Consider the following 16,164-nt stretch of genomic DNA (forward strand, 5'->3'; position numbering starts at 1 on the left):
TCCAGGAGCCATGGATTATATGCCAAAGGCAGAATATGTAGCCCAGCTACTTCAAGTTTCCCTCAGGTCAGCTTCCCCTTCCTTATCCTCCTCCCATCTCTTGTCCTGTGCTACAGCATTGAGAGCTGGCTCTCCTGACCTTACAAGCAAGATGACCGCTGGCTCTCTTCCTGGGTGTTTCTCTCACCAACCCACCCTTCACACTGCCTGCTGGGAGTGGGGTTCAAAAGGCCAGCCAGCTGTGGGAAGCAGTGGCATCCCACCACCTCCTAGCACTTGGCAAGAATAAATAAGGCAGCACTTGATGTTATTTTCCACTTGGAAATCTGTAATGTCATTAGCTACAAGTAAATATATCAGTGCGATTAATGGAGTGAATCACAAAGCGACTTGATTGGATTTAAAACCACATTATTTCTTTGGGGTGAATTAGTAAATTTAGCACTGTCGAGAGGTGATGGATCGGGAACCCAGGGACTGAGAGTTCTTATTGATCCTGAGAACAGATCAGCATGAAAAGTTGGTATGTCTTCTCCCATTCGTTTTCAGAGAGGAACTGTGGCCTCACTGCTCATTGAACTACACAGAAACACAGTATTCTCTTTCAGGCACATGACAGACTTTTTTCCACATGGGGTAGAAAGTGTCTCAGATGGTCTTCAAAGATCCCTGTCCCTCAGTATTCATGTCTGTGTGTAATTATCTCCTGCTCGACAGTGGAAGTGAACAAATGACTGGCTCCTAGCAAAGCAGAGTTCAGCAGATGTCATGAGACACCAATTCTAGATGAGGTTATAAAAAGACTGTGGCTCCTCATCTTAGGTGCTCTCTCTTACATCCTCTCTTTAGGTATTTGCTCCTGGTGAAGTACCCCTGTAGAGGTCCAGGGCTGTCAGCCTGGAAATGGACCTTCTAAAGTTACCAACACCAAAGGCATGAAATTGGAAGTGGATCCTTTCTCCACTCGGACTTGAGATGACTGCTGACTGGGCCAACACCTTGATTGTAACCTGAGTAACTTAGAGCCAGAACCATCTACCTATGCTGCTCTTGTACTCTAGATCCACAGGAAAAAAAAAAGAGAGATAAAAAATGCCTAAGTCACTAAATTTGAGGTCATTTTTTTCACACAGCAAATGAATAAAACATAATATGTGTCATTTCTGAACACAAGTTTCAAGAGCCCTTGTGTAGTATGTCACAGACTGGCTTCCTGCCGTGGCAACTGTACAAGTTGGGGGTCAGGATGAAGCTTCTGTTATCCTAGAGCAATGAAACAAGTCCCATACTCTCTAACACCCACAACCCTTGTTGGACAGGGAGTGTGACCCAGATAAATTCTGGATGGATAAAAATCACTTAGATTTGGGAATTACTTGTGACCACAGCATCACCTAAGCCCACCCTGACTAGCACACTGTTCAATCACACAGGATCACAGAGCAAAGTAAGAAACACATTTGTTCTTCTGGTTAAGAACACAATAGGTTTCACTTAAGATGGTTTCGAGTGGGGTGTTTCCTGACAAAGCCCATCACAACAGTGATTTTATAGAAAGGATTTTTAAGTCATCTGTCTCACTGATCCCAAAGGCAACTTGAACTTCCCATTTCCAGAACAGGTGCTACAATTTTCAGTTCAGCAAGGAAGGCTTTCATACAGTTAATGGGCCAACTTGCAATGAGTAAATGCCAGGCATTTCCTTCCACATATACCCTCTCACTTAATTCTTAAAAAGCGTTCTGAGACAGATGTGATTATTGAATTGCTTAATTTACAGATGAGGAAAATAAAATACAGATCTGAAGAATAAAAGCCAGCCCGTGGCACTGTGGAAGGTGGTGGAACCTTTACCATTGGGGCCTGATGGAAGGAAGCTAAGCCATGTGTCCCAGTAGGGGATATTGGGATCTTGATCTCTTTCTCTCGCCTTCACTTCCTGGCTGCCACGAGGTGAACGGCTCTGCTCTCACCATGATGTGCTGCCTCACCACAAGCTCAAAAGCAATGAGTCAACTGACCACAGATCAGAACCCCTGAAACCATGAGCCAAAGTACACGTTTCCTGTTTTCAGGTTGATTACCTCAGGTGTTTGTCACAGTACCAGAAGGCTGACTAATACAGGCCTATAGCTTAGTAGGAAGGTTATAGAAGCCTAGAGGCTGAAGACTCCTTTACGAGGAAGGAAATGCTCACAAGTGGTGGTTAGAAATCAAGGTCTGCTCCTTACTTGTGTCAATGAAGACTGCATCCACGTAGATTTTGGTACAGAAAGAGCCCAGAATAAATCCACAGGCAGGTCCAAATACCAACATTGTGAACAGGATTCCTGAAAGAAGACAAAAGGTTAGATTAAAATCAGAAGCCATTTAATAAGCAAATCATCAAAGGTCAAGGAGATCATTTTATGTTGATCAGATGAGATGTCTGATTATTACAAATGATCTTACAGGAATGAGTCTAAACATCGGAGAGGGGAAGATCCAGGATTTCTCATTTTCAGAAAATCCATTAAAGTCCTGCATATTATGCCAGGATTTTATATTATTTTGATAGATTGCTTTGACACAGATATTTGTAGGCCATAGCACACATTCCTTTGGGGGACTTCACCCATCAATCAAACACATGAAAAAAAAAAAAAGATCCACATCTATCATTAATAGTTTTCCTGCCATCAACAACTTCGAAGGACTTTTATAATTTTGATTTTTGTGTTTATGTGGCTTTAGATAATTCATGGAATTCACGGTTTGCTAAGATTCCTCAGCACTCATTGTGCAAACTCAAGAATTCTTGCAAAGTGAGAAAAAAAATGTAAGCCACAAATTATTTTCAAATGTAATGAAATGTTTATGTTCACTAAATTTAGCAAATAACAAAATTCACACAACGACATGCTTTGAGAAGAACTAATTAGGCATTTTACTAATTTTGATTTTGCAAGCCCCACCCCATCCCATTTGTGTGTCACTGTCTTCTTGGCAGTTACAGTTGTTCTGAGCTCATTTGTCCACAGGATTTGAGAAGATGGCTGGCTGTGGTCCATGTAGAATTATCTGATGGATCTAGTACCTGGAATTTTGTACAAAACTTTTGAATGATCCTAGAAAAAGTACTGATTCCAAACAAAAACCCACAAGTTGTATCTGTTTAACTCAGCTTCCTTTTTGATAGATATTTCCTGAATACTGACTGTTCCCCAGGTCCTGGCCTTCTCTTGAGCTGCTGATCCTGGCTGCCCACAGGAGTCCTGCAGGGCCCAGTGGGCCTGCAAAATCTCTGGCAGCTCAGGTGGACAGTGGCCTGCAGATGCAGATGGGTGAGTAAGGAGCATAGGGCACCAGCCAAGAGTTGCAGTTGCTCCAGCTCCTCTGGAAGAGGGCTAGGTTTCCATACAACTTGGAGTTGAAAAAGGTAGGGCACAATTTTTTTTTTCTTTTTTGTGTTGAGAAGACCATTTCCAGAGATTCAGCTGGACCCTCTGGGGGCCACTTTCTAAGTGGCCCTTCCTCAGGAGACATCACCAGGAGGCACCGTTTCCACTTCACCAATATCCCAGGGCAGCACCTCAGATAGTGCAATTGCAGAGGGCACAGCCCTATGTCTTCAGGGAGAGTTGGTTCCTGAGGTGTGAGGCTGACCATGATCTCACAGATCTACTTCTGAATTTGCGTCTGTGGCTCTCCACTGAATTAATTCTGTCAATCTGTGATTTTGTTCTTACTCATTTAGCAAAACCACCTCAAATGTTCTGCCTAAACGGATGAGAAACAGATTATCTCAGGCACTAAGATCCAGGATCCCTGTGTGAATAGCTAGTGCTTCGGGCCCAGGAGAAAATGTTCTTCTGCAGCCCTGTGCTGCCCCCTGCTGTCCTCCAGGCTCCTTTACATCCAGCAGAGGGGCTCTGTGGAAGAGAGCCAGCGAGGGATAGGCTGCCTGAGAAATGTGAAGACACCTTTCTTTCTTTTACCCTGTGTAATGGAAAGCATTTTACACAGAGTCTCCTCTAATCCTTTCAATGACCCAAGGGTGAATTTACTGTGCTACCTTCACAGAAGAAGGAATGGGATCCCAGAAATCCCATGCCTTGTGGGCAGCACACATCCAAAGCTGCAGCACACAGCCAAAAGGGGAGGGATGCTTCTGAAGCCAGGTTTCCTGAGGGAAGAGTGTAGGTAAGGGCAGGGACAGCCTGGGTCCAAATCCCAGCTCCACCATGTCCTAGGTTTGTGAACCTTGGACAAGGTACTCCTTGTACTCCCGTTTCCTCATCTGTAAAATGAGGGTAATATGAGAGCAGCTTCATGGGGCTATGGTCAGGATTCAATGACCTACTATTTACAAAGCACTTAGAATAGTGCCTGGTACACAGCACACAGCAAGAACCACAGAAGTGCCCATTAGACAGATGACACGTGTCTCTCTTCCTACAGTGTTCACCCAGGTCCCTGGAACCCCTCTTTCCAGAGCTCATGTCACAGACAGATGACACCTGTCTCTCTTCCTACAATGAAGGCCAGTGTGCACCCAGGTCCCTGGTCCCCCTCCTTCCAGAGCTCATGTCACCTCTGTGTCTCACCTCCTGAGGCCATCATCAGGGAGATGAGCTACAGCTGAGAACAGGCCAGGCCAGGAGAGGATGCCTACTGGGAAGCAGCAGAGGTCAGTTTCCCCAGGACACACACAGACTGAGTGGCCTGTGTCTACTCTCTGCTTGGACACTGCTGGCCAAGCATAATGGAAAGCTAACCCGGCAGTCACACACTACTCATGGAACTCCTCCTCCAAGGTAAGCTGGTGGTTTCAACAGTGACTCACACATATTCCTTTAGATGACATCTGATCTTTACAGACTGAGTTTTCTGCAAAAACCGAGTCTTCTGAGAAAAAGTACTTATGAAAATCAGTTGGAACAGGAAATGAGGATGGCAAATCTAATCTGATTCCAAGGTTTGAGAAGCTATGTTATTTCCAGCCCCTGTAAGAGATTAAGGTTAAAGATAAAAATAGTTTTATTTAATGTATATGTGTATTATTTTTTCAAATAGCTACTATGTTGTTAGGACATAATATCTAGTTTGAGCCTAACTGCTTAATAAATAAGACCATCAGCTAATTCATGTAGATTCACTGAGAAATACAGTTGAGACACTGTCAAAGTGAATGGGGAAGTTTGGGAACCACAGGTGCAAATTTTCCTGAGAAGCTGATTATCTCAACCTGTGCTCAGAGGTTGAAGGGGTTTCTGGATGTGCCAGATTAGCCCAAGTAGGGACTGTGAGAAATTCCTGCAGGAAATGGCACCCTGCTGGTCAGCTTGCCTCCTCTCATGCTAGACAGTCTTTAGATTGAGCACCAGCTGCTTTGAAGCCCTGGGGAAGAAGAGATGAACTGGTCAAGGAGATCCTGTCCTCAAGAAATTTGCTGTTTTACTGGAGAGACTACCAACCACTGTTAGTGGATCAAAAAATATGTGTCAAACACATAGTGCATGCCAGGCAGTGTGATATGGCAGTGAATGGAACAGACAAAATCCCTGCCCTTATGGGGTTTGCATTCTGCAGGATGAAAAGAATCAAACCGGCTTTTGGTATGCTGCCAGGAGCAGCTTAGGACAAGAATTGGAGCATAGAGAGATGCTCTGCCCCCACCTAGCCCTACAAGGTGCTGCTGGGCCAGGTGTGCCTTGAAGCGCGGGGAGTACACTCACAGTTGACTCAGCCTCTGCTGGTAGGCAGAATGATGGCCTCAAAGATGCCCATAGCCACATCCCTGGAAACTGGGACTGTGGTCTTAAATGACTAAAGGGAATTAAGGTTGCAGATGGAATTAAAGTTTCTAATCAGGTAACCTTAAAGAGATTATACTGGATCATCCCCATAATCACAAGGGTCCTTTAAATGTGGAAGAGGGAGGCAGAGGAGTCAGCTGGAACTGTGGCGACAGAACCAGAGAGATGGCCTCATGAAAAAGACTGGACGAGTCACGCTGCCATGAAGTGGCGGGAGCTCAGGGGCCAAGCACACAAGCAGCCTCTAAAGGCTGGGAAAAGGCAAGAAAATGGATTTGCCCTCCAGAAGCGACCTGAGCCCTGCCAAATTACCTTGATTTTAGTTTTAGTGAGACCCCGTGCTGACTTCTGACCTCCAGAAGTGTAAGATAAATCTGTGTTAAGTCACCGTTTTTAGTAATTTATTAATAGCAGCAATAGGAAACTAATACAATCAGTGGGCAACTTGGGGAGGTGCTGGGCTAAAGGATAAACGCCTTGGTCTCATAGCTGTGAACATGCACGAACAGGGTGCTACAGGAAGCTCTTCTGTTATCTGACTAAGGAACTTTTTTTTTTTGTATGTGAGTGAGTCACTTCTAAGACATGGTGTTGACTGGGGCACAGTCCCAGAGACCCTGGGGAGTTAGGCTACCCAACATGGAGGTGGCTCCTTAATTATTTATATTCTTAGTTCTGCTGACACACAGTGGACACCCTAACTATCCACAGGATTTGGGAACAAGAGCACCAGTTACAGCAGCCATGGAGAGCGAGGAGGGAGTGACTTTCCTTGATGACGGGATATCCCTGTGCACCCTGAGGAGAGACGCAGAGCTGGACACAGATCCTGCCTGCCACTCCTCACCCAGGGCTCTCTGGATGGGGTTAGGGTTAGGACTGTGCACCCTCCCATGCAACGTGCCTCCTTCTACATGCAATGCAGCCCTGGGGCTCACTACTGAGCCTAACAAAGGGTCAGGCCACATGCATCTAGTCCAACAAGAATTTGAAAAATCCATCTGGAATTTACTGGTCCAGGAAGAATTATGCAAATTTATTAATGATACATGATAGTCAATGTATAGAAGTACTAGAAAATATTTCTTTGCTTGTTTTTGGCATGTGACAAGCTGATTCTCAATTGTTTATTGAAATGCTGAGAGCCATGACCAGTCTAGATGCTTCTGAATAACCGTTGCCAAGACTTGTCCTACTGGGTGTCAGGACTGCTTCCAAAGCTACCATGATGAAGACAGGGTGCTTTCAGCACAAAGAACAGCGGACGTCTTGATAAAGCAGAGGATGCAGCTCAGAAATCACCCACACCTTTACTGACACCTGATTTATGATAAGCTGGGTGCATTTCAGTGCAGTGGGAGAAGGGATGGGACAACTAGAAATTTTTTTTGTGTGTGTGTATGCATGTGTGTGTGTATATATATGCATGTGTATATATATATTACACATACATACACACACAAATGAATTTGGGGGGGATCAGGATTGAACCCAAGGGCACTTTACCATCACCAGGCTTTTTGGTTGGGACATGGTCTTGCTAAGTTGCTGAGGGTCTCACCTAGTTGCCCAGACTGACCTTGAACTTATAACCCTCCCTCCTCAGCTTCCCAGTCACTGAGATTACAGGTGTGCATCACTGAGTCTGGCTAACAACTTTAAATTATAAAGGAAAAACAAAAACTTCACCTTACAGCACAAGCAAAAATGAATTCCAGGCAAACTGGGGAACTTAGATGTAAAAAGGAAAACAACAAAACTTCTAGAATATGAGAAAATAAAATGACTTCACGATTCTCACACAGAAGAAGCACTAGCCATCAAAGGAAAAGGTGGAGAAGCTGGTTTGCGTTACAGTTAAGAACTTTACTCATCAGATTCATCAGAAGAGCCCACTAAGGATGTGGGGATGTGGAAAAATAAATGTGCAACATATCTTTTTATAACACACCTAAAAATCAGGGGGCTCATATCTAAACTGTATAAAAACTATCAATTAATGAGAAAAAGTCAAACCAGTCAAGAAATGCCATAAACCATAAGAGGAAATCCTAATGGACAATAAAATATGAAAGGAAAGCTCAAAGGAATTCAGGGAACTGCAGATTCAAACCCCAGTGGAATACCACCCACTATCCGCCCGCTGGACTCTGAGGACACAAAGCATGGATGGGCAGGTGGGGTCCCCGGTATCTTGCATACTGTTGGAGGAGTGTAAACTGAACACGCCAGCAAAACAGCAGTATGGAAAAAATGCAGATAAACTAACCCAAAGATCAACCAATTGAAGGGTGCCATTGATTCTAACTCCCAGGTAACACCCCACACAGAGTGCGCCTGCGTGTACTGGGAGACACACCCACAAACAGCGAACATCAGAAGTTAGTTGAGATTTCCAACCCCAGGAAAAACACAGACGCCCATTGCCCATCCACAGTAGGACAGATAAATGTACTGGGATCTCTCTATACCTGAAACACTGCACAGCAAAGAAAACATCATCTCCTGGATGGCTATGCATGACAAATCATCAGAACCACAGATCGATCTTAGAGATACATTGCTGAGCAAAATGACGCAGCCGGCATGATGGAGAATTCAAGATAGCACAATTCTATAGAGAATTCAAGGCACATAAGCAAACTCTTCAGCGATCTGAAATTAGGGAGTTGGACTATAAAGAAATCCAGGCAAATGAATATTATAGAGGTTGGGACTATGGTCATGCTGCAGAGCAGGGAGGGAGTCACATGTGAGAAAGGAGGAGTCGGTGGGGGCCGAGGGAAGGTCACTCTGGTGTTGACTTTATGATTGATGTATTTACAGGCAACAAGAGTGTGCACTTCACAACAATGTGTTAAGCTGTATACTTATCTTTAATGCATGAAAACACAATTGTGTACTTGTGATTCAAGTCCACACACATAGAAGGCTATGTGCTGGGGGCTCACTGTGCCATGCTGAGGACTGGGCTGTGTGATTTCGACCTGTCAGCTCACAATTCTTTCTAACAGTGCAAAGGATGGGGTGTCATCATCCCCAATTTACCCAGGGAAGAACAGAAGCTTAGAGATGCTTGGCAGCTTGTCCCATGATACATGATTTCTGGGTCTTGGTTTGACCAGTTCTCCCCAGAGAACTCAATCACAAATAAGCAAGGCTGAGGAACAATGGCAGAGTCAAACCCCATACTTTACTATGCAAAGGCAGCCACCTGAATGCATGGCAGGATAACTGGAAATCAACATGCATGGCAGGGAGGCCCTTGCACAGTGGGGCTGGGATGGGTATAGATTCTGGAGCCAACACTTATCTGCTGGGAGCCCTGCGCCTGTGCTTCAGCCTCTCTGTGCTGTTGTCTGCCTCTGAGAAGGGGGGATGAAATAAGATATATTTTTTAGACTGTAGTGAAGAACACAGGAGGGCCGACATAGCAGCCCTGTGTGGCTGGGGCACAGAGAAGCACTTCACTAACAGCTTCCATGATGCTCCATTGCTTTGCTCTGCATTAGAAGAACATGAGAAAAGGAAGACACTGTGGATCCCACTTTCCCTCCTTTGGTCCAGCTGTGTGTCTTGCAGCCAGCCTCCCTTGGAGGCCTGCTCTCCAAGGAGATGCCCTGGCTGGCTGGATACAGCAGGACACGCAGCATGTGTGGAGGGAATGTCGACCTTTCTCTCCAAACCTTCGTCTTTCTCTTTGTCAAAATGCCATGCAGTCTGGTTTCCCTGAATGGCCTACAGGGGACAGAGGTGCAGGCTGACCCTGTGGCATGAACTCTTGAAAGCAAAGGCCATGCGGCCATCTGCAAGCCCAGGGTCTGTACTTATGTCTCTACTCAGTTTGTAAATAGAACTGCTAGTGTTTCCAGGCCTCAGTTTCCTTGTGTGGGACAGTGCCAGTGCTTGCTGTGCCTCAGTTCCCCTCTGTGAAATGGGCTGAGGCCTCCTGGGGGGTGGTTTCTGGGTATAAGTGTGAATATACAGAAAGGGCTTTGCATTCATCTCTAGAACATACCAGCTCTCCACAAACATGAGCTGTTATAATAAATGTATCTGCCTTGCAGGACTATTTGGAGATTTAAGTGACTAATGCATATCAAGGGCTTTCCACACAGCCTGGCATATAGTAACTGCTCAACAAACCTCAGCTATCATCATTACAAAGAAAATGGACACCTTGGCATCTCACATTGGTATCCACTGGATGTGCCTTTCCAGTCTGTTTCTACCTATAATTTAAAAATACCCAATAGCTCTCCTAATAATTGAAATACCCGGGAAAAAATTAAAACATTTTCTAAAGTCTACCCTTCTGAAAACTAGAATTACTGACTGCAATAGAATTTCAGGTGTTGATGGCACACAGCTTCAAGTGCCAGGCATTTGTGGCTGTCCTCCAGAGAGTGGCAGAGGAAAATCCCAATGTACTCAGGAAGCACTGCCCAGCCCCCAAACCCCTGCTTCCATCCTGTCCTTCCATGGTAAGAAGGGCATCCAAGGACACTGAGGTCTCAGGTGACAGCCCTGACTTCTTAGCAATGTCATAGAGCAAGGCAGGGGAAGGGCAGAGCTGAGACTTCTGCATGCGACATTCAGAGTCTGGCTGTGGTTATCTTAAGAGGATCCTGAGATTGGCTTGCTATCATCTCAAGAAAATGACCTTTTCTCTCCAATAGCATCTTCCTGGGCTGGAATGCTCAGGTGAATACTTCCACCTCTTTGGAGGGCAAGTGATCTACTTAAATCTTTTGGTTTAATTATAAAAGTAATGCATTCAGAAAGCCTGGGGAAGGTAATTATCCTGCCATCCTAAAGCAACTGTTCAAGGCTTTCTCCATCCTCTGTACTGTATCTGAGACCAAACAATACTTCTCCTGATTGCTGGCTAAGGATTATGAGGCTTCTTTTGTAGATGAGACAATAGAAGCTCAGAGCAGTCAGTCAGCTGCTCTAAGGATACACAGCATGAACATGGTGGAGGTGGACATGACCTCAGGCCTCCAGGACCCAGTTCTTAGAATAGATGTCTCAGCATAACAGAAAGGGCTTTAGAATTAGCTGACCTGATTCCAACCAGGTAAGTATCCTGGCTCACTTCTCAATTTCTGGATAACCGATTTTTTAGTTTGGTTTGGGAATGAGAATGTCTACCTTGTGGGACGATGAGAAATGGATGCAATGTATGCAAAGCTTCTAATTCTGGCACACGATAGATGCTTCCTAGAATTATCTTTGTGCCTCAGGAATGATGGGTCCAGGAGGAAAGGCCTGAATGGCTGGTCTCTCTAAGGTGTGTCTGTTTCTGCAGCCAGGCTAAGCCTAGATGGTCCCCTCATACTGGAAGAGGAGACTCAGGCTGGCTGTGGCTCTTTCCCACTAGAGGGCAGCACAAGCTTAGAAAAGAGAGATTCTGGCTTGGGCAACATCCTCCTCTCCACTTCCCAACTGCTAGTGTCATCCCAGGTCAGAGCATCCCTTCTCTCAGCTCCCACCCGCCTTGCATGCCCTCAGTTTATGCAAACATATTCCCCTGACTTGAAATCCACAGGCTCAAAGTTCTCCCCCCAGAAGGTGTATTCTGCCTCATACACACATGAATAAAACATGACCCATAAATAGCAAGAAGCCTGCAAAACATGCAATCCTTGCTTATCCAACGTCCACTGCCAACAGCCTAACAGCATTAAGTAAATGACCTTGCTTATGTCTGAGGAAGAGGTGTGGGGGGCAGGGAAAGAGGCAGTGCCGACCGTTTGTTGAACAAACAATACAAGCCAGATATTGCACATAATTCATACAATAGAATTATCCCCACTGCAAAGTTAATAAATGAAACAAAATGCTAATGCTTCTAAGGTCAGGTGCTCTGTAACAGTGACTGAGCTGGTCCCCTTCCCATGGCATCAGACCTGTTTATTCTTAGGTAATATACCCGAATCTCAAATTCATTGGCACGTTGGAATCAACTGGGAAACAAAGTAAATACTAACCCCCAGGTCCTGCCATTTTAGATGCTGATTTTGCTGGTCTGAGAGACTATCTGGGTACTGGGATTTTTCCACAGTTCCAAGGTGATTTTATTTGCAGCTAGTTTGAGAAACCTTAGCAAATGAGCCCCTGACCTCGACAAAGCTTTAGTTCCTGACACTGAGCAAAGAAGCAGTTGGTATGTAAAATGCACTAAGGGCCATGGGAAAAGGAAGGATGTGGACACTCGCTGATTTCAGCCCCACAAAGCAGAGGGGCAGTTGGTCACTGAGCATGGCCAGACTTGAGGTGGCTGAGCATGATGGCAGAACCTGAATCTGTGCAGCCAGCCAAAGCAGCCCAGTATGCCACCACCACTCTGCATACACGACTACAGATCAGCACCTAGCACAAAAGCAGGGCCTTGGTGCTGTGCAGCATGGACTTGCTCATGCTGGTCCTCAGGCTGATCCCCTCCTGCAGGACTCTTTGCACAGTTAGAGTCCTACTCGCCCCTCTAGGTCTGTCTTAAAAACCACCTTCTCAAGGGTCCTTCCTAGATTTCCTCTCTTCTTCCTCCCACTTCCTTTTTTTGCCAGCGCACTGGGCCTGAGACTTTTTCTAGAGTTCTGCTTACATTCTGCCTGGATACAAAAGCCAAGTTCCATGTATTGGGCATTCCATAATTATTAGCCTCAGGGAATGTAGAACAGCCTTTTAAATTCCCTCTTCCATAGGTGCAGCACAGTCCCTGGCTCAAAGTAAGGACCCTGTGCTCATCTGCAGAACTGTGAAATGATTACTAACCCAGCCTGAGAAGCAGAAGTCCTACGTTATAGAGGACGATGCATTTGGAGAGAGTCCTCCAGGCTTCTTCAGGGTGGGTCAGCAAGTAGTCTGAGCTGCAGATTCTGCCCATCTTGGTTTCTCAGCTCAGCCAACAGAAGCTTCTATTCTTTCCCTCTAGCACTGGCATGTCCTTACACCTCTCTGTCTGACTGGCCTCTGGGCATCTGGATGTGATGCTTTCTTTGAACACAGCAGGTGCTGGGGAGCAGTGCTGGAGTGGCTGACTCCTCAAAGCCAAGTGAGAACATGCTATCCCCAGTCCCCTGCTGCAAAGCTCCTGGGAAGACTTGGGACTCAGGAGTGACAAGATGGTGCTACCTGATGAAATGGGAAAACACTAATGGCAGAGGAAGGGTGGGGAAGCAGGAGCCCTACAGGCAGAAAACCCACCAAAATAAACAACAGATGCACCTTCCTGAAGGGACCACGAGTGGTGAGCCCAGTGGGTCTTCTTGGAAGCTCCTTCTTCACAGCCTGAGGATCTTTCCTGGCTTCCTGCTGTCCCTCTACCCCAGCCTCCAGCAGGGGGCACTAGAGAGACAGCAGGGCCGGCAGTCAGGGCCCCCCAACGACCTAAGCAGCTTCATCTGTAAAATGGGACTATAACCTGCCCTGCTTACCTCCCATTAGGGGCTGAACTGTCTCCCCCAAAGCCACGTTGAAGCCCTGATCTCCAGTGCTGCAAAATGTGACGATATTTGGAGAGAGATCCTTTAAAGAGGTGGTTAAGTTAAAATGAAGTTCTTAGGATGGGTCCTAATCCAATGTGACTGGTGTCCTTGAAAAAAGAAATTGGACATAAGGAGAGATACCAATGGCATGTACCACAGAGGAAAGACCCTGTGAGGACACAAGGAGAAGGCAGCCATTTGCATGCCCAGGAGCGAGGTCTTAGGTGCTAGCCCTGCAAACTCCTTCATCTCAGATTTCCAGACAGCAGAATTGTGAGAAAATGAGTTTCTGTTGTGTGAGTCCCCTAGCCTAAGGTACTCTGTCACAGGGTCCTAGAAAACATATAGCTCCTAAGACAATGTGCAACATTGTACTATAGTACTGGAAACTTTAGGGTACCGCCCAAATGGCACAGGACATTAGATGCATAAGGTAAGCTGAGGACTGTTAATTAAATTGTCCCAGACTGTCAGATGTTGGGGGGGGCGGGAGTCAATATACAGCACATCCCTTTATGGACATCACTCCCTGATTAGGACTGGCCAGATGGAATTCTGGCTGGGAGCTCTCATATTGTCTTAGTATCTATGCACCATTCACTGCAGCCAGTAGGGGGCGGGCTCTGAAATCAGTTGCTGAAGGTTATACACAAGACAAATCCTTTTCCTAAAAGCTGTGAGCTTCAGTGTGGTAGGAGAACTGCAGAGCATCAGACGAGGACAACATCCCACTCACAGCATAGGGCAAGAGTTGGTTTAAAAGCAGGTTTGCTGCTAGTGAGGATGGTGATGATCCTGGTGATGGTGCTGACCCCTCAAGGGCTGAGGGCTGGATCCCAGCTCTTTCCATGCACCATCCCATTCTCACCTCAACCCTATTAGCAGATATGTTCCTATTGCAGGTGTAAGAAAACTGAGGCACAGGGATATTAATTTACCCAATGATCTATGTACACTGAGAAGTTAAAAGAAGAGCTAAGATAGGGTTTAAGACAAGCAAGGAAGAGGGGAAGAGTCTGGGAAAAAGCAGAAAAGTGGATGATCCCAGGATGTGAGGCAGACATCTCTGGGAAAGAGCCCCTGGTGTAGATGAGCTGTGGCTTGGCACGGAGATCCTGTGGTCAGGCTGTGGTGGCCTGTTACATGAAGCAGGTAGCACCTGGGCTCAGATGTGTCCTGCCCAAATTGAATACTTGAAAGATAAACCTGGAGGCAGGATATGAAAGCAGTGGTGGGAGAGGAGCAAGCAGGGAGACCAATTGGATGCAGAGAATGGCTGTGGGACTGTGGACTGATTAGTGGACTCCAGCTGACTTAGTGCCCAGATGATGCATGTTATGCCCCCTTCCACCACAAGAAGGTGCTGCATGCAGGCACCCCCTGCATCTGAAGTGGGTCAGAATCCAGCGTCCTTGGTGGACTTTCTGGGCCTCAAGATAGCAGCTCCCCCTTCTTCCTAGGCTGGCCACATCTCAAAGAGAAGTTACCTGTTAAATTCTAACCATCCTGTTACCTTCACAGGTATAGCCTGTAACTCTAAAGTGCTTTAGAAGCCATCATGAATTCTCTCCGAGGCCACAGGTGACTGGTGCAGTTGAGGTCACTGAGGAAGGGATGGGCTCTTGCCTCAGGGAGACAGCAGGACCTAGTATCAAAAGTCAGGTCCCCCTACTAGCCAGCTCTGGGGATAGGCCCAGCACCAGCAGGCAGAGCTGCCACCGGTCAACACATAGTTCTTGGTAATTATTTCTTACCCTTATCCCCCAACTTGCTCAGGTATTCTCCAATGAGAGCAGAAAGCCCTCTGCTAAATGGGCCCAGCCCTATTGACGCTGTGGCTAAGACAACAGCAAATCACTCTTCATCACATGCTTGCCTCATTCCAGGTACTTTGGATGTTATAATCGAATCCTCACCACAACCCTGTGTCTTCACCTCCTGCTTACAAATGAAGAAACCAAAGCACAGAAAAGTCAGATTACCATTCTGGGTAACCTAATCTCATGTCCTGTGAGCCCTGATCGTGCACTTCCTCCCGCCTACCACTCAGCAAGGGGAGCAGCAGCAGGAGGCTGTGGCCCAGGGAAATCCCAGGGAATGGTGTCTACAGGGCACTGAAGACCCAGTCCAGGCTCAGCCCACCCATTGCTGAAGAGCTGAATATCTGGAAGGGGACAAAACTGGACTCAGATCACATGGGGCTCTCCTTGGGACTCCCTTGACACCCACAGTGTGGGGGGGCACCTCTGGCCCAGGTTGACCCACCCTCCACTCCACAAGTGTGTGCTCCACCATCATGAAGCATTTCATTTGGTCACCAGAGGGAGCCAGACACCTTCACATCCCAGGGGCACCTGCCTCAGTGGTGTGGTGAGAGTGTCCCAGTTCAAGGTCAGAGGGTCACTGCTCCTCTGAATATGGCTCTCCTTCCTGGAGAAGGACATAATGATCCAAAAGACTTTGGTCCACCTTTGGTCATGGGTGAAGGTCCTCACGCTTTGTCAGGAAAATGACCTTCTCCAAAATGCCTAATAGGGAAAGGAGGCCTTTGATTACCTAGACTTTGGGCCTCAGGCTCCCCAACTTCAATATATACTTAATTAGGTTAATCTGTCTAAAAGCTGCCAACTCATATCCCCATGCTCTTTTTATACAGTCAGGGGTCACCTACTTTATAACATCAAGATCAGACTGACCAGCACTGTGTTGGGTTCTGGGCAGGCTGGGTGTGCTAGGATGAGCAGGATGGCCAGAAGCCTCCTGTGAAGTGCACGCTGCAGGGCGGAGCTGCCCAGATCCCTGTTTGGGATTCAGGAGGCCAGTGGATCCCAAACCTGGTTTGAGCAAAGAGAATCAGGCACCGTGGGCAAGGTGGG

The 16,164-nt window shown here is 46.5% G+C and overlaps 1 protein-coding gene across 2 annotated transcripts in view; it reads right to left on the reverse strand.

Moving 5' to 3' along the window:
- The window catches only part of Slco3a1 (solute carrier organic anion transporter family member 3A1), a 299,670-nt gene that overhangs the window by 71,153 nt on the left and 212,353 nt on the right, over positions 1–16,164 (reverse strand). For both annotated transcript variants that reach the window (XM_046436665.2, XM_046436661.2), the window contains exon 3: positions 2,232–2,330. In XM_046436665.2, coding sequence (XP_046292621.1) covers positions 2,232–2,330 — 99 coding nt within the window. The remainder of the gene's footprint in view (positions 1–2,231; positions 2,331–16,164) is intronic.

Source organism: Marmota monax, unplaced genomic scaffold (assembly GCF_021218885.2).
Source record: "Marmota monax isolate L192 unplaced genomic scaffold, Marmota_monax_Labrador192_F-V1.1 WCK01_AAM20220418_F8-fsc00005, whole genome shotgun sequence".
NCBI lineage: Eukaryota > Metazoa > Chordata > Mammalia > Rodentia > Sciuridae > Marmota > Marmota monax.